General features: G+C 62.3%; 2 protein-coding genes across 3 annotated transcripts; one reads left to right on the forward strand and one right to left on the reverse strand.

Annotated features, from left to right (window-relative positions):
* Positions 1 to 1,378: 1,378 nt before the first annotated feature.
* On the forward strand, positions 1,379 to 4,388 carry SDCBP2 (syndecan binding protein 2). 2 transcript variants are annotated; one of them, XR_005841088.2, is made up of 10 exons: positions 1,379 to 1,410; positions 1,995 to 2,062; positions 2,167 to 2,260; positions 2,421 to 2,533; positions 2,653 to 2,814; positions 3,009 to 3,184; positions 3,259 to 3,430; positions 3,645 to 3,736; positions 3,836 to 3,990; positions 4,166 to 4,388. XR_005841088.2 is itself a non-coding variant. In NM_001389636.2 (9 exons), the coding sequence occupies exons 2-9, from the start codon at positions 2,009 to 2,011 to the stop codon at positions 3,888 to 3,890; spliced, it is 918 nt and encodes a 305-aa protein (NP_001376565.2). In that variant the 5' UTR covers positions 1,379 to 1,410; positions 1,995 to 2,008; the 3' UTR covers positions 3,891 to 4,388. The 2 variants fall into 2 exon arrangements, 1 of the variants encoding a protein (NP_001376565.2); NM_001389636.2 differs by having other exon boundaries at positions 3,836 to 4,388.
* A 1,001-nt stretch (positions 4,389 to 5,389) lies between these two features.
* SNPH (syntaphilin) lies at positions 5,390 to 15,255 on the reverse strand. The gene is given in 6 exon segments (XM_003643233.6): positions 5,390 to 6,189; positions 6,191 to 6,620; positions 7,622 to 7,771; positions 8,885 to 8,986; positions 9,817 to 9,894; positions 15,240 to 15,255. Coding segments are annotated over 5 exon segments (1,401 nt in total). The 5' UTR covers positions 9,861 to 9,894; positions 15,240 to 15,255; the 3' UTR covers positions 5,390 to 5,514.
* Positions 15,256 to 16,279: the final 1,024 nt, after the last annotated feature.

Consider the following 16,279-nt stretch of genomic DNA (forward strand, 5'->3'; position numbering starts at 1 on the left):
GATGGGAGGAGCTGCGGTGCGGTGATCCCTGGGCTGGGGCAGTGCTGTGGGCCTCCAGGCTCAGGTCGTTGCTCCAGGACCCTCAGCTTGGCAGCATGAGGAGGAAGGCAGGGACTGCCCTGCCCTGTGCTGCACACGCTCCTGGGCAGAGCCTCCCTGTGAGGTTGGGTTTCTCTTCCTGCAAAGCCTTTCGCTTTAATTATTAACCACTGCCAGCCTGTGCCATGGCTTTGTGGCCAGAGATAAAGACTGGGGAGCGCTGGGGGGACGTGGGGCTGCACCTCCTGCCCTGGGGGCAGACGACCCACCGTCCCTTTCCTGCCTTCCTGTCTATCCGCATCGCTCTGCAGCAGCTTCTTCGAAGGGTGCATTGTGCTGCAAACGGTCGCTGAGTGTTTGTGTCTGTGTGTGCACACGTGTGTGCCTGAGCAGGGCCTGCATCTGTGTGCAGCTGCTGTGCGTCCGTGGCTGCAGGCAGTGTTTGCAGTGGGCTGCAAAGTCCCGGTGCTCTCTGTGTGCTCTCTGTGTGCTCTCTGCTCCCAGGCCCTCCCAACTCCTTTTCCACGAGGCTGGCACAGCCCTGCTGGCACAGGTGCCATCCTTCCAGGGCACACCTGCTGCTCGCTCTCAGCAGTGCTTATCACCTGTCTGCTGCTCCCATTGCATTCCGGGGCAGCTGGGCTCTGCAGGCTAAAAATAACGCTGGTAAAATAGGTTGCTTCCTGCTGGCACACAGGGCTGAGCCATGCCCTGCATCAGGGCTGGCCCTGCGCCACGGGTACCCACAGGACCTGCGTGCGTGGGGACACGGGGCCCGATGGCATCACACAGGTTGGGATGCGTGGCTCAGTGCTGGGGTGACACCCTCTGCCCTCAGCCCTGACTCAGTTTTCCCACGGGGCCATCACGAATGGATGCGGGATGTGGCAACGTCAGCCCCACGCAGAGAGGTGTCACAGAGGACAGACACCCACACGGGGCTGAGGGCACCCACTGCGCCCACCCTGCGCCGGGCACGGGGCCGCGGTGACACTGAGCAGTGTGACGGTGGCACCTGGGGGTCGCGTGGGTGGGAAGGGTGGAGGCCACCCTGGAGATGCACGGCCCCATCCCTGTGGCTTCCAGGACGCTCGGAGCCATGGAAAGCAGTCCCCATCCCCGCGTGTGTCCCCATCCACGTCCCCGTCCATCAGTGACCCCATCCATGTCCCCATCCCCGCTAATGTGTGCTCCTCCCCGAGGCCAGCCCAGCTGCTTTGCCTTCACCTTCCTCTTCCTCCCCCATGCCCCACCTGGCACGGGGAGGTGGCTGTCAGCTGAGGCCACTGGGCCCCTCCCCGGGGATGGGCTCTGCTATAAAAGCACAGGGAGGGGTGAAGGGCAGTGCACAGGAGCCGGAAATCTCTGCAGGTGAGTCTGGAGGGACTTGGGCTGGGGGGTGAGACTGGGTCTGTGGGGTCATTCCCCCCACCTCAGGGTGCTGCTACCGGTCAGGATCCTGCCTGGCTCCAGTAGTGCTTGGAGCAGAGACTGGAGGTGGGCGCTGATGTTTGGGTGATGCTTTTTGGGGCGCAGAGCCGTGCAGGGCATGGGGTGGAGGGAGCTGGTGGGGGGCAAAGGGCAGCAAGAAGCAGCGATGGAGGGGTTTTGCCCGTGGGGATGTCTCCCATGGGGACATTCCCCAGCTGAATTTTGGGAACTAGAAGAGCCTCCGTGGGTGCCTGGGGTAGCCATCACGTCACTCCAGGAGCAGGGCGGCTGCTGGGATGCCTGTGCTTGTGCCTGGCATGTGCCCCAGCTGCTGGGAAGTGACAGAGGTGGTGGCCCCGTTGACACAGCCCTGAATCATGCCCCAGGCTGCGGGTGATGGCTGGGACACAGAGACAGAAGTAGGGTGAGCCCAGCCCTGTGGGTCCCTGAGGGGGGTTTGTGGCACCGCACCCAGCCCAAAAAGCCCCAACCCTGTCCTCATCTCATCCCCATTCTATCCCCAGGCTCAGCAACAGCGATGGCGACGCTCTACCCCTCACTGGAGGACATGAAGGGCCACCAGGTCCTGCAGGTCAGTGTCCGCTCATCAGCACAATGGGGGTGGTCAGACCCATTGAGCACCCACGGTGACCCCATGGCAGGGGCTGTACCTCGAGCAAACCCCATCTCCCCCAGGCTCAGGCAGCTGCTGGGATCGGCACCCCCCCCACCACGGTGCTCACCGAGAAGCCAAAGCTCCCGGAGAAGCCAAAGGTCACCTCCAGTACCGGTAATGGGGGGTGTGGTGCTGAGGGGCTGTTTGGGGGGGGGATGGGGGGGGCCCACACACTGAGGGCTCAGCTGAGGCCCCCAGCAGCTCAGTACGTGGGTAGGGGATGGGGTGTGGGGGTTTCTTGGCTCAGCTCATGGGTCCCTCTCCGTGTCCATAGTGCCCTCAGCACCACCCGCGCTGTACCCCAACCTGGCCGAGCTGGAGGATTACATGGGGCTGGCGCTCTCCAGCGAAGAGATCCAGAAAAACCTCTTTCCAGACAGCAGCACTGTAGGTTGTGGGCCGGGGGTCCCCTCCCATAGCCACATCCTGCCCGGGGAAGGGACGCGGCGTCCCTCGAGGGCTGATGTGTGGCCCCATGGCCTTGCTGACCCCCGGCCCCATTGCAGGCGCTGACCCCCGTCGGGTCCGTGCCGGGACAGCTGGTCGCCCCGCTGAGTGGGAACAGTGCGGGGCTGCGACGGGCAGAGATCAAACCGGGTGTGAGGGAGATCCACCTCTGCAAGGACGAGCGGGGCAAGACGGGGCTGCAGCTGAAAAACGTTGACCAGGTGAGGGTTGGGCTGGTGGGGGGCTGCGGCGCTCTGCTGCGTGGCACCACGTGGCAGGGCAGGGCGCACCACTGCTCGGCACAGTGTGGCACGGCACGGGGCATCGCTGCATGGCAGTGCGTGGCACAAAGCTCAGCACGGCCACCTGGTCCCGCTGCCAGCCCTGCGCCATCCTCCCCTCGCTGTGTCCCCAGGGCATCTTCGTGCAGCTGGTGAAGGCCAACTCTCCGGCGGCGCTGGTGGGGCTGCGCTTTGGTGACCAGATCCTGCAGATTGATGGCAAGAATTGTGCGGGCTGGAGCAGCGACAAGGCTCAGAGGGCACTGAAGAAGGCATCCCCGGAGAAGATCGTCATGGTGGTGAGGGACAGGTGAGCGGTGCCGGGTGGGTGGGTGTGCAGTGCTGCTGTGTGTGGGGCTGGCGCTGAGCCCACCGTCCCCACAGACCGTTCCAGCGCACCGTCACCGTGCATAAGGACAGCACCGGGCATGTGGGCGTCGTGGTGAAGAAGGGGAAAATCGTATCGCTGGCCAAGGACAGCTCTGCTGCCCGCAATGGGCTCCTGACGCACCACTACATCTGCGAGGTCAACGGTCAGAACGTCATTGGCATGAAGGTACGGGCACAGCCGTGTACCCACTCCTGTCCCCGTGGCACAACTGCCCGGAGTGAGGGCAGCCCTGCAGTTGGTACGGGGTTTTTTGGGTGCAGATTGTGGACTTGGAGCCCATGGGGGTGCTGCTGCCCTGGGAGGTGCGGGGATCCCCACATTACGGGGATGTGAGGTGGGGATGTGTCGCAGCATTTCACGTTCGCCCCTCCCTCCACAGGATAAGCAGCTGATGGAGGTGCTGACGGGCGCAGGGAACGTCATCACTCTGACCATCATCCCTGCTGTCATCTATGAGCACATGGTGAAACGGTGAGATCTGTGCTCCCCCCATTCCCCGTCTCCTATCAACAGCCCCACAGTGCCCCCAGGGGACCCTGGGGCTCCCCCTGACCCCTTCCCCACGTGCAGGCTGTCACCAGGACAGATGAAGTCGTCCATGGACCACTCCATCCCCGACCTCTGATGCCATCACTGCTGTTCCAGCACCTGGGGGCGGATGCCGGTGTGGGCGCCCCCATGGCCAAGCCTGGAAGAGGGGAGGGGGCTCAAAGGAAACGCTGGAGGTATTCAGCCCCCCCCTTGAGCCCTCCAAAAAGAACCCATGAGAGCTACTGGTGCGACACCACCCCACGTCCCCCAGCTCTCAGCACACAGACCAGGGCTGGGGAACGTGCCCCTGCCCCCAGTGCCTCTCCTTGTCCCCATGTCCCCCCCCCGTGCCCTCCATATCCACCCCAGGGCAGACGCCAAAGGCCGTCTCCAGCGAAGCAGACACAGACCCAGCGACGTTTATTACATCCACCGCAGTACAGGACAGCGGAAACGAGAGAAGAGAGGAGGGGGGAGGTTTACAGCTTTGTTGGGTTGTTTTTTTTTTTTTTCTTTTTTTTTCTTTTTTTCCACTTCTGTATTTAAAAAATATATTATATAGATTTGTCTTTCAAATATAACGTTACATTTATTTCTTGGCTAAGCTTTGGATAGTCGGACAGACGCGCACACGGATCCACGAATACATTGCACGAGAGGTTATAGCCCAGGGCCGCTCGCTCCGACCGCTGCTCCCCAAACACTGCATGCAGTGCCAGCCCCCACCCCACGGATAACGGGGGGCTGTGGGGGCACAGCGTCCTGCGGTGGGGGGGGGAGGAAGGACACCATTGCTTCAAGTCACGAGGAAGCCGCAGACATTCGCGCTGGGGGCTGGGACCCCTCGGTCCACCCGGGGGCAGCTCCCGCTGACCAATCTTTGCTGTCTTTGCTTTCCCAATAAAATAAGACAAATAAAACAACCCCCCCCCCAAAAAAAAAGGCATTTTGCAGTAGTCCCCCCCGCCCCCCCCCCCCCCTCCCTCCCCCAGGAAAGTAGGGTTTGGGCTGGGAGGGATGGACAAGGATGCACCCAAACCAAGAGGGTGCCCCGTCCCACTCCCCGGCGGGCAGACCCGGTCCCAGGGCCCCAACTTTACCAAAAGGAAATGAAAGTGAATATAGTGCAAAGCAAATGAATGAACGGAATGGACGGCGCTGCGGGCGGCTCAGCCTTGCTCGGGTGTGAGGTATATCCGATTCCATCCCATTTCCACCCTCGATGTCCAGGGGGTTCCCTCCGTCCTCCTGCACGTCCCATTGCGCAGCGCTGCGCCCAAAGCAAGGAGCGTTCCTGGGGAGGGGGGCCAGGCTGCACCCCATCGCAGCCCCCACCCCGGTGCCGGCTGCCTCCTCGCCATCCCCCACTGCAGCCACGTCCCCGGGTCCGTGCGAGGACAACCGAAAAGAAAGCAAAGTGCCATGCGGTGACCCCGCGGGGTGACATCCCCAGCACCGCAGAGCTGTGTGCAGGGACAGGGCCTGGCCGCCCCTCGTGTCACCGCGCCCAGCCCTCGGCATCCTTGGGGACAAAGGCTCAGGGCAGCGCGCCCACCCCGCGCCCCTTTCGCCCCGACCCCAGGAGGCTGCGCGAGGAGCAGAGCGGGCGGAGCGCCACGTCCCCCAGCGCGGGGCTCTACAATCAGCCGTCGGCTCCATGGGGTGGGCTGGGGGGCAGCACGGGGTGCAGGGCGGGGATGGGGGGGGGTTATGGGGGGTCAGGGCTGCGCGCCGCCCCCGGGGTTGGGGCTGCTGACGGCGCGGCAGCCCATCCTGCGGATGGAGTGCAGGGCCACGGTGCAGCAGCCGCGCAGCAGCGAGCTGATGTTGTAGATGGGTTGGCCCTGGCGGCGCTGCGAGCGGCACAGCCACGCCACCGTGGGCACGGCCGGCACCACCACGGCCAGCAGATCCACGATGAAGTGGCGGCTCCAATAGCTCTTGGATGGAGCGCCGTCGCAGCCCGGCTCCGCTGTCGCATCCTCCTCGGGCGCGCAGGCGATGGCCACCGAGGGGCCGGCGCTGGGGGGCTGCTGCACAGTGGGGTTGCGCGGCACCTCCCCGTCCTCGGGCTCCAGGTCCATCCCCCCGGCGGGGTTCGGCATCTCGCAGCCCGGCGCCACGTCTTCCATCTCGGACACCCAGACGGAGGTGGGGCTGCCCAAGCTGCACGCTTGGGATTTCATCACCTTCTCCAGGAGGGTGTCCAGGTCGGGCTGGCAGTGCGCAAAGTCCGTCTGGATGGCGCGCTCCTGCATGCAGCTGGCCTGCACGCCCGCCTCCACGCCGCCCCGCAGCCCCAGCAGCTTCTCGTAGGTGGAGCTGGGGGGCAGCCGCCCGCAGGGCTCCCCCCCTTCCAACAAGTCCGGGCGGCCGGGGGCTTCGTCCCCCCCCGGCGAAGCCGCTGTCGGCCCCTTCGTCCACCGAGATGGTCTGCGATCCGCCCACGGTGCGCTCGCCGCCCGCCTGGTCGCTCAGCTTGGTGTAGGTGGAGCTGCGGGTGAGGGATCGCGCCGGGGACCCCCCCGCCGACTCAGCGGCCCCCTCCTCCTTCAGCCCCGCGCCGTTCTGCGCCACCTCCATGCTGTGCAGCAGCGTCTCCAGCTTCTTGTTCTGGATGTTGATGTCGACGAAGTACTTCTGCAGTCCCTTGTCCTTCTCCAGCAGGTTGTTCTTCACCGTGTCGATCACTTGCTTCAGCTGCTTGATCTCCTTGCGGGCCTCCTTCAGCGCCAGCTGGGCCTCCACGCGGTGGCACTCCTCCTCGATCCAGTCCTCCTGCATCCGCGACAGCTGCGTCTTCAGGTCCTCGATCTCAGCATCCCTGCAAGGAGATGGGGGCAGGCACACATGGCATCACCACGGGCCCCGCCACGCCAGGAGCAGCGTGCCCTGCAATTCCCACCGTGGTTCAGAGCGGTGATTCAGGGTCAAAGCACCCAGGAAAACCCACGTTTGGGACCCAGGGACCCCAGCAGTGATGCCCAGCCAGCTCCCAAGGGCAGATGTGCCACACAGGGACACAGTTGGGTGGATATGGTGGGGATGGGTTGGTGGTTGGACCCAATGACCTTGGAGGTCTTTTCCAATCTCGATGTCTCTATGTGGGCATGGTGGGGATGGGCTGGCGGTTGGATCTGATGATCTTAGAGTTCTTTTTCAGCTTTGATGACTCTATGATCATGAGGAAGAAGAGGAGGCTCAGGGAGAACTCACTGCTCCCTGCAGCTCCTGAAAGGAGGCTGGAACAAGGTGGGGTCAGCCTCCGCTCCCAGGTAACAGAGATTACCTGGGGGGGAGGGGGTGGCCTCACATTGCAGGGGATGGTCAGGTTGGGCGTTAGGAGAAATTCCTTCTCCAAAAGAGTGGTGATGCAGTGGCAGAGGCTGCCCAGGGGGCTGCTGGGCTGACCAGATGGTGCTCCAGATCCACAGAGATGTGGCACTGAGGGATGTGGTCAGTGGGCACAGTGGGGTCGGGTTTGGGGATCTTGGAGCTCTTTTCCAACCTAAGGGCTGTGATTCTAAGGGCTGTGTGGGGACACCGGGTGCCCATGGTGGCTGGCTGGCAGCTGGCAGGGCGGTGAGGACGTGCCTAAGCCCCCAGAGGAGCAGATGGAGCTCAGCCACTGCGTGACGCTGACATTCAGAAAAGCAGTGGGAGAGAAAAACCAGCCACGAAGGGATGAGCACAGTCAGCTCCGGTGAGCATGCCAGGCTCTGCAGCCCCACCAGCTGCTCTGTGCTGTGACAGTGAGCTCAGATTTGAGGAAAATTAGAAAGGGAGAGCCACGTGCCCGCAGGAGCCCCACAACCCCACACCTACCTGTCCTGCAGCCGCTCCTGCGTGTCCTTCAGGCGGGCCTTCAGGTGCCGGATGCACACCTCCTTCTGCTGCAGGGGGGTCAGGTACTGCTCCGGTGTTGGTGGTTTGATGCCATGGTTGTCACTGCACAGGTTGTATTTGGCCGAGCGCCTGCGGGGACACGGCTGTCACCCAGCTGCTGGCACGGGGCTGTGCTCCCCATGGACACGTCTCACACACACACATTGCCCAGAGCAATCTCTTGGGGAACGTACTGTGAGCATGGAGACCCCAAACCAGGGTCAGTCCCACCAGAGATGTGCAGTGGGGTGGGCTATGCTGGAGCAGGTTGGAGCTTCCCATGCGTCCCAGGCTACTACAGCAGCTCCAGACCCTCTCTGTGTTGCCACCAGCACAGCTGAGGTTGATGAATGTCTTTGGGCATCAGCCCAGGGCAGCTCAGCAATCATGAGGTGGAGAGGGAGGGGAGGAGAGAGGCTGCTGCTCCATGGCTGCACACATGGCTAGGGAGCAGGCACAGAGCTGTGCATGGCTCCAGGTGCTCATGCCTTGCAGCAGGCTGCACCGAGCCCCTGCACATCACAGCGGGGTGGTCCAAACCCTCTGTGCATTGCAGCAGAGCAAAGCCCCCATGCACTGCCACGGCGCAGCCCAAAGCTGCCGAGCATCATGCAGGCAGCCCCCCAGTTCTGAGCAGAGAGAAGCAATGTGCTGGGAGCAGCCAGGTTGGATGGTGGTCTGGCAATGCCTGTGGCCACCCCATCCCTGCTCTATTTGCTGTCTGACTCCATCATTTCCTCCTAGATGCGATGCCACCTCTGGCAGTTGGAATGCAGTTGGTGGGATAAAGTCCCAGCCCAGGGATGAGCCTCACTGCCCAGAGCAATGTGTGGGCAGCCCCACATGCAGTCCTGCTGCACCTTCTGCCCCAAAGGCAGTGTTCCTGGGGAGCAGTGAGCAGAGGGAGGAACGTATGCAGCACACAAGCCACAGCCAGGGCAGGACAGGAGGGATGGGCACGGAGCTGGCAGGAGGGTGACAATGGGGAGAAGACATAATGACAGCGGTAGAGGAGTTGTGGGGATGGTGGGGGCTCAGCAGCCCCTCCGGCAGCTCCGAGCACAGCAGCACGGCCTCATCCTGCAGCCCCTGTGCTCCTGCCCCATAGCACGTGGGCACCGTGGGCACCGGGGCCAGCACTGCTCCCCCTGCCCGGGGCACCCCCAGGGGGACAGTGCCCACGGGGTGAGGGCGAGGGGTTACCTTGGGGTGGGGCTGCTGTCGCTGCCCTTGTAGGAGCCAGAATTGCTGCTGCTGCTCAGCGAGGAGGTGCCGTAGGTGTCCCTCCCGGGGGGCGAGGGGCGCCTGGAGGCAGGGAGAAGAGGCTGTGTCTCAGGCCGAGTGGCTGAGGGCGCTGACGACTTAAAGAAGGAGGCAAAACCACTCCGTCCATAAAGCCCGCGACTGCCAACCACCGCACCGAGAACACACAAGACAAAAGGACAGAACAAACAGCGGGGATCAAAATGGCACGGAGACGGCGACGGGTGTGAAGGTGGGGGGGGGGGGGCCCAAACCCCAAAACCACCCGCTCCAATCCACGGGCACCCGCATGGCATCCCCATGCCCAGGGACTGGGAGCCCCCAGGAGAGTCCTGGAAGTGGGATGGGGTGGGCAGCACCCACACGTGGGCACATCTGGCCCTTCTCTGCTGGCGATGGCTGCAGTCAGGAGCTAAAAAGGTGCAGCCCAGGGTATGGAAACACTCAGAGGGGAATAAATGCTTCTTCCCTCTCTTTTTCCCCTCTTGTTTGCTATCGCTGCAGCTCAAGGAGAGCCTTTCCAAGGGCCAACGCCCCTCCCAGCATCGCTGCCCAATCCCAGGGCTGTGTGGGGAGGGGGCATCCACAGACACCCCGTAGGTGGACGGGACCAAGAGTGGATCCTGGGGCAAAGGAATGGATCCTGGGACCATGGAGTGGATCCCGAGACCGTGAGATTGGTGCCGACTGCGGCAGACACATACAGAGACGGACGGGTGCTGTGCTGGGGGTGCTCCATGCGGGGTCGGGGAGCTGTGGGCAGCATCCAGCGACATGCAACGCCCCGAATCCTCAAAGCTGCATCCCGGGGCTGCTCCCTGCCCTGCTGTGGCCCTGGGTGGGCACCGCTGCTGCTCCCTGTGCGTATTCACCTTCGTGATCCGGTGGATGAGCGTCTGCTCCCCGGCAGAGACATGGCCACGGTGCCGCGGGTCCTGGGCACAGGGGAACTGCAGGGGAAAAGCAACAGAGAGAGGAGATCAAATAGGGAAACCCAGCAGGGACAGAGCCCACCAGCTGCTGTGTGAGGCGTCGATGCAGTCCTTGGGTGACCTTTATGGGACTGTGCCGTGATCCCATGGCCCAGCAGCATCGCAGTGCTGTGCCCAGGGTTGAGGCTTTCCTCCCTTCATAAGGCAAAGCACAACCATTCAAGCACAGCCTGCACATACATTCCTAAGGCACAAACACCCTTTCCTGCACCTTGCTGCATCCCACCCCATGCTGCTGCCCCTGCTATAGGCCACCTGCTGCTCTTCGTTAATTAAATCTGAATTGCCCATTCATCATTGATATCAGGTGAGGAAGCACAGATCCCTGCATGATGCGGCAGCAGCAGCTGCTAATCCCATGAGAAGCACAGATCCCCTCTGCCTGAAAATAAATAGGGCAGATCCCGAGGTCTGCAGCTCCAGCAGCTCTGGGCCCACGTGGGGATGGGAACTGCTGCAGAGGAGGGTCACTACAGATAGCATCAGCTCTGCACATCCATGGCACCAAGCAGAGCCGCTGCCCTATGGCACTCGCAGCGTGCTGGGAACGGCTGGGCACCGCATGGCCCCCCCATCCTGGCACATTTCAGCTGCATTTGTCCCAGATCTCAGCAGCTCCAACAATGGGCCCTCTGATAATCGATGGATGGTTGGGACCGCTGAGTGCTGCCTGGGCTCCGGGCCAGGACAGGGAGAGAAGCGGGGTGAGAGCGGAGGAGGGAGCACTGCCAGCCCATGGCTGATGGAGCCTCTTGTGTTGGAAATCTCAGCTTGTCTCCCCCAAGGACAACTTCTGCCCAATGCTCAGAGTGCTCGCCTTTCCCCTGGGTTCACACCTGCCTGTAACCCAGCATAGGGCACCAACGAGCTCAGTGAGCCGGAGCAGACCTACACCGAGGGGTACAATCCCTGGGGTCTGGGGGTCACGGGGATGGGGGGAAGTCCTGCGAAGGGGCAGCAGCGCTCTGTGCTGCAGGATCACAGCTCCCGGATCAGCTGCGCGCGGCCGCGGGGCTTTGCAAATGCAGCAGCGTGAATCAGCATCCAGCAGAGCCCGGCCCCCGGCAGCGCGTGCTGCAGCACAGCCCGGCCCCGTGCATTGCCACCGTGCTGCCTTCGGGCCGAGCTCTGCGGGATTTGCAGCCACAGAGGTTAACTCCTCGCCCTCTCACCGCCCCGAGCGCTGCGTGCCAATCCGTGCCTGCCCCGCAGCGCCCGGCTGCCTCCTGCTCTTTCCATTGCCGGCTCCCATTCCCCCACTCCTGCCTTTCCCCGTGGGCACACAGCAAAGCTCAGCTCAGGAGGGAGCCCTCGGGTGCACACAAACCCAGTGCACGTTCCCCCCTGCTGGACGGGCTGCTGGAAGCCCCCCTGCACCGCACCGCACCGCCGCGGTTCCCATTGCTGGCAATAAAGCAGTGCTCTCTTTGTTCTCAGGAAATCCATAGGCTGCTTCCATCTCCTCCAAAGCCACACCGTGCCCACAGGCAGCCAGGATGAGCAGGTCTGGCAGACAGACAGACAGACAGACCTGCACATCCTTCCCACGTACACTGCAAGCTTTGCCTCTGAGGGTGGAGGTAATTGCTTATTTGCACTGGCAATTAGCACAGCCGTGTGAACCCGGGTGAGCAGCTACAGAACCTCCCCATGAAGGAATGGGAAAGGCGAGGTGATCTGATCGCATCTGAAATGCAACAGAGGGAAACGCAGCACGGCTCTCTGCTTTCTGCATGCTTAGTGCCTGCTGGCAGCTCTGCTGCAGAGCCCGACAGGGATCTGGGGAGAAGATGGCAAAGGGATGGAGGTGCAGCTCTGCTGATGGGACCCACATCCTGGCCTGAGCCGAAATGCTGAGCTACAGCCTGGGTGGGAGCTTCCCAGCATGGCAGACAGCCCACAGCAGCAGCTCCGGCTGCTCGTCCATTAGGCATTAGGAAAAACACACAGAGAGGAAATGGAAAGCGTTCAAAGATAAATGAGAGCGTCCCCGAGCGCGCCGTGTGCTCTCCAGCCAGGAAGACAATGGCAGGAATGGGGAGAGCCAAGGAGGAGGCAGCAGCAGGTCGCTGTGATGGGAGAAAATACCCAATAATGCGGCTTCTGGAAGGGGTCAAAGCAAAGCTGCAAGGATGGGCAGGAAGAGGAAATCCCTAAAAATATTGGGGTGGGAGGCAACCCAAGCTGGGTATGGCACAGCAGCAGAACACCAAGAACCTTAAAAATGAATGTCAGGAGCCGGGCAGCAGGAGGGGAATGAGATCTGGAGCACTCGGGGGGTTCCTGCAGGATCTGTTTGCTGCCGTGACCCCAATTGGGTGCTGATTTCCTCTGCTTTGCTCTCATCTTTTCTGTGGGATGAGGGGTGGGAGGAAGGGTACCAGGAGCCATGCTGGGGGGTTTGGGGAGCACTGGTGTGCAGAGGAACCGGAGCTGTACCGGTGCCAAAGCACAGCTTTGGGGAACGGCGGGATGGGGCCGCCCATCGCGAGCTCCATTGCTGTCTCCTCACACCAACCAACAGCAAAATCCCCCCCAGAGCTCCCAGCATCACCCTGCTCCCGGGACACAGCACCCTGCAACCCCCACCAACGCCCCCTCCATCCTCACAGCGGTGCTTTCAGCCATCATTGCTTTGGTAGCACTCTGGATCTGCTGCGCTCAGCAGCGGGCAGCACTCCGCTCCATGCTGACGGTGCACGGGCAGCAGTGCCAGGCACAGCCCCCCCAGAGACCACGCAATGGAAAGGAGTGAAGCGAGGAGGGCGGGCAGAGCACCCACAGCTCAGCCCCGTGCTGCAGGGGAGGGCTTCCCCCCATCAAGGTGAGCGCTCAGCCTTGGTTCTGGGGTCGGTTTTGCTCCTGCACATTTCCGAGACACCCCACTTCCCCCATTCCCACAGGACTGGCCATTCCCTGCCCCACCAACTCATCCTGCCCTCGCATGGAGCACACAGAGGCAGGCAGGCTCCTCACTAACCTGGCTGCTGCAGCAGCCTCCTGCCCCTGTGGTACCTCTTCCCCATCCACTCAGGTTTTCCCATCCGCTGCTTCTTTTGTTGGGGTTCCCGTAGCTGCCCACTGCCAAACCCCACGAGATGCTCTGGGATGCCCCCAGCCCACCTGCTGCGTGGATCCATCCCGTTCCCACTGCTGCTCCTGGTGATCAGGGACAGCCACCAGGTGTACCTCCATGCGGTGCCTCTGCCACGTGTCACACAGAGCCCCAAACAGCTGCAGATGTGGCCCCCTATGGGGCTGGACCACAGCTGGATCCATCCCATGAGTAGTACCAACCCCTCAGCACAGCACTGGAACACTCTGGGGCCAGCACACCTCACCAGACCCCATTCAAAGCCACCTAAATCCCACACCTCCTCATTTCCCTTGCCATGTTCTGCACGGGAACGCTGTGCCACGGTGGCCCTGAGCAGCCCCAGCACTGTCCCAGCGTGACCCCCAGAGCCACATCAGCCCCCCACGGACATCCCCAAGGAACGCAGAGAACAAAAAGGGGTGGCAGATCACAGCTCCGCTTCCACAAGGAACAAACCTGCCTCCGGAGGAGCCCTCACTGCCTTTTCTGTGCTGACTTTGCTTTCCCTTCACGCTAAAAATAAAGGAAGTGCAAAACAACAGTAAACAGCCACAGACTCCATTTGGGATGGAACGCCACAGCCCAGAAAACAGCCATAGTGCCAGGATCAGGGCAGGGGTGGAAGGGACTGGGATGTAGCTGGGTGGATGCGGGGCCAACACAGAGGTGGATGGACACACAACCTCAGTCTGCAGACAGACAGACAGATGGACACTGCTTGAGGTCGCATCAGAGCAGAGCACTCAGGGCATGAGCAGAGACCCAACGCACAGAGCGTTTACTCAGCACCACCAGAAAAATCAGTCCTGCTACGAGCTGTTCCCTCACGCAGGGCTTTTTCTTTTCATTCTCCCTTGTTTTGTTACGAAATGCTGAGCTGACACCCGGAGTTTGCAGGAAAATAGAGACCATTGGATGCCACGCTCTGCAGCTCATCCCTCCCGCGAGGAGAGCATCGTGACAAACCCTGCGGCAGTCACAGCCAGAGCAGTGCTGCGACCCAGACCTGATGCTCACAGCTGTGGGTGCCCAGTGCTCCCACCACCCCATGCAGCTGCACGGGAGGGAGAGAAAAGCACTCCTTCAGGGCAGGAAGGCAGAGATGCAGACCATGGATTCATCCTCCAGCACAACAGCCACCCCTCCCTCCCAGCACACACGCAGCCGCAGCGTGGCAGTGGTGGGGCTGCTCTCGCCCCCACCCACCCCAAATAGGGTCCCTGTGCCGCTGCACGGTCCCATTTAGTGCTGTGCCACGTCTCCTGTCCCGTCCTGCTGCAACACTCCCCACTGTGGGCACCCATCTGCAGGCATTGCCCTTCCTGAACCCAAGCAGAGACCCCCAAAGCCCTGCAGATGTTATCTTTGCTTTCCTGCACAAGGTCACGACACAGCCCGTGCATCACTCAGAGCAAGGTGGGAGCACTGCTGTTTTATAGGCACACCCAACGCACAGCAGTGGGTTTGTATGTGACGGGCAGGCAGCACTGACCTTGCAGGGAGAAGAGGAAAGGAGCGCACAGCTCATCAATCTGCTCGTGCGCTTTCTATCCCTTCAGAGATGGAGCTTTAAGCCATTAAGTAATCAAATCTCAATTGCACAGCAGCTCCAGCTCCTGCAGTGCTCCATAGTGCTGGGAGGCACAACTGGGCTCTGCATGGAGCAGATGTGGGTCTGGGGCATGCAAGGAGGGTCTGGTGCATGCAGGCAGGGCATGTCCAGTGCATGTGGTGCAGGGCTGGTGCACGGAGGATGGGGTTGATGTGCCCAGTGGGGTTCTGGTGCATGGAGGGTGGATTTGGTGCATGCAGTGGGGTTCTGGTGCACGCCATATGGGTATGACGCATGTCATATGGGTACGATGCATCGAGGGCGAGTCTGGTACATGGCGTGGGGGTGCACTGCAGGGCCGGTGACCACAATATGTGTGATTCCCACTGCAGGGACCCAGTGCATGCAATAGGGCTCCAGTGCCCGTGTTGCTGCTCTGTGGGCACAGTGCAGGTGTGTGCAGTGCGGGGCTGCTGCATGCAGCGCAGGGCTGGAGCACGCATGACGTGTGTCCGGTGTGTGCCATGGGCTGTGCTGCAGGCCTGGTGCACTGCCCTCCCCGAGCACCCTCTGCCTTTCAATCCCCCCGGCACACGCAGCTCCCCCCGTCCCCAGACCCCCAGATCGGACCCCCGGCGCCCCCTCCCTGCTCACCTGCGCGGGGCCCGCGGCTCTCAGGGGCGGCAGCGCCGGGCTCAGCGACCTGGAGGGGAAAGGAGAGAGCGGGCGGTAAGCGGGGGATGGAGAGCGGGGGGGAAAGAAGAGGGGCCGGGACCCCCCCCCACCATCCCGCGGCCTCCATCACCTGCGCCGGCCTCCATGGGTGCGGCGGCGGAGGGAGGGAGGGAGGGAGGGAGGGATGGAGCCGGCAGGGAGGGATGGAGGCAGGAGGGAGGGAGGGAGGGATGAGCGTCGCAGCTGCGTAATTTGCCTTTCGCTCCTCTGCGCTCTTAAAGCGACGGCAGCGCGGGTGCCCCCCCGCGGGGTTTCCCTGGTTTCTACGGTAACTCCCCCCAGAAAAGCAGGAAAAATAAGAAGTCGGGCTTCCAGACCCCTCCACACCTGCCGTGCCCCACCAGCCCCGCTAATGGCGCACGTCCGTAAAGCTAAAAAGCTTCGATTCATGGCAGCTGGAGCTGGGAGGATCAGCAGAGCGGGGATGCGGCAGTGGGGAGAGGCGGGCTGGGGTACGGGCAGGTGCTCTCAATGCAATGGGAAACGTGAATTCGCTCGCACGGAGCGTTCCGTGGTTATCACGGTGCTGCCCGCACAATTCCATGCAGAGCCGGCTGAACCTTCCCTAACGACGTAAGGAGCTGCACCTGGGGCGGGAGGCTGAGCTCTGCCCCCCAGCAGGGCGCGCTTCAATCGCTGCAGCCCACCGGTGGGGACAGCCCGGTGCTGCTGAGCCCGGGGGAGCGCGGCGAGGTCGCTGTGCGCGTACCGACCTTACAGCTGCGTGCGTTGGATCCTACACGTCTGCGTGTGCATATGGATTTAGGGAAGGAAACGGTTCGTGTGCTGGCAAGGTCAGAGCGGGACGTGTTCCTGGATCCGCGTCACAGCCCAACCTCGGAGCACACCTGATCAAGAAGGAAAACCAAGCCCACGTTTCAGCCCATGCACATGTGAAAGCAGTGCCAACACACCGAGCTGCCTCCTCTGCCTGTGCAGGCTCCGCGTGTGACTCCCCA

Source organism: Gallus gallus, chromosome 20 (genome assembly GCF_016699485.2).
Source record: "Gallus gallus isolate bGalGal1 chromosome 20, bGalGal1.mat.broiler.GRCg7b, whole genome shotgun sequence".
Taxonomy (NCBI): Eukaryota; Metazoa; Chordata; class Aves; order Galliformes; family Phasianidae; genus Gallus; species Gallus gallus.

What these genes read in the sequence shown, in the direction of transcription:
- SDCBP2 (NM_001389636.2), top strand. Translation starts at nt 2,009, where the DNA reads ATGGCGACGCTCTACCCCTCACTGGAGGACATGAAGGGCCACCAGGTC. An exon ending in TCTTTCCAGACAGCAGCACT is followed by an intron (nt 2,534 to 2,652) that starts GTAGGTTGTGGG and finishes GCCCCATTGCAG; the next exon opens with GCGCTGACCCCCGTCGGGTC. An exon ending in GTCATGGTGGTGAGGGACAG is followed by an intron (nt 3,185 to 3,258) that starts GTGAGCGGTGCC and finishes CCGTCCCCACAG; the next exon opens with ACCGTTCCAGCGCACCGTCA.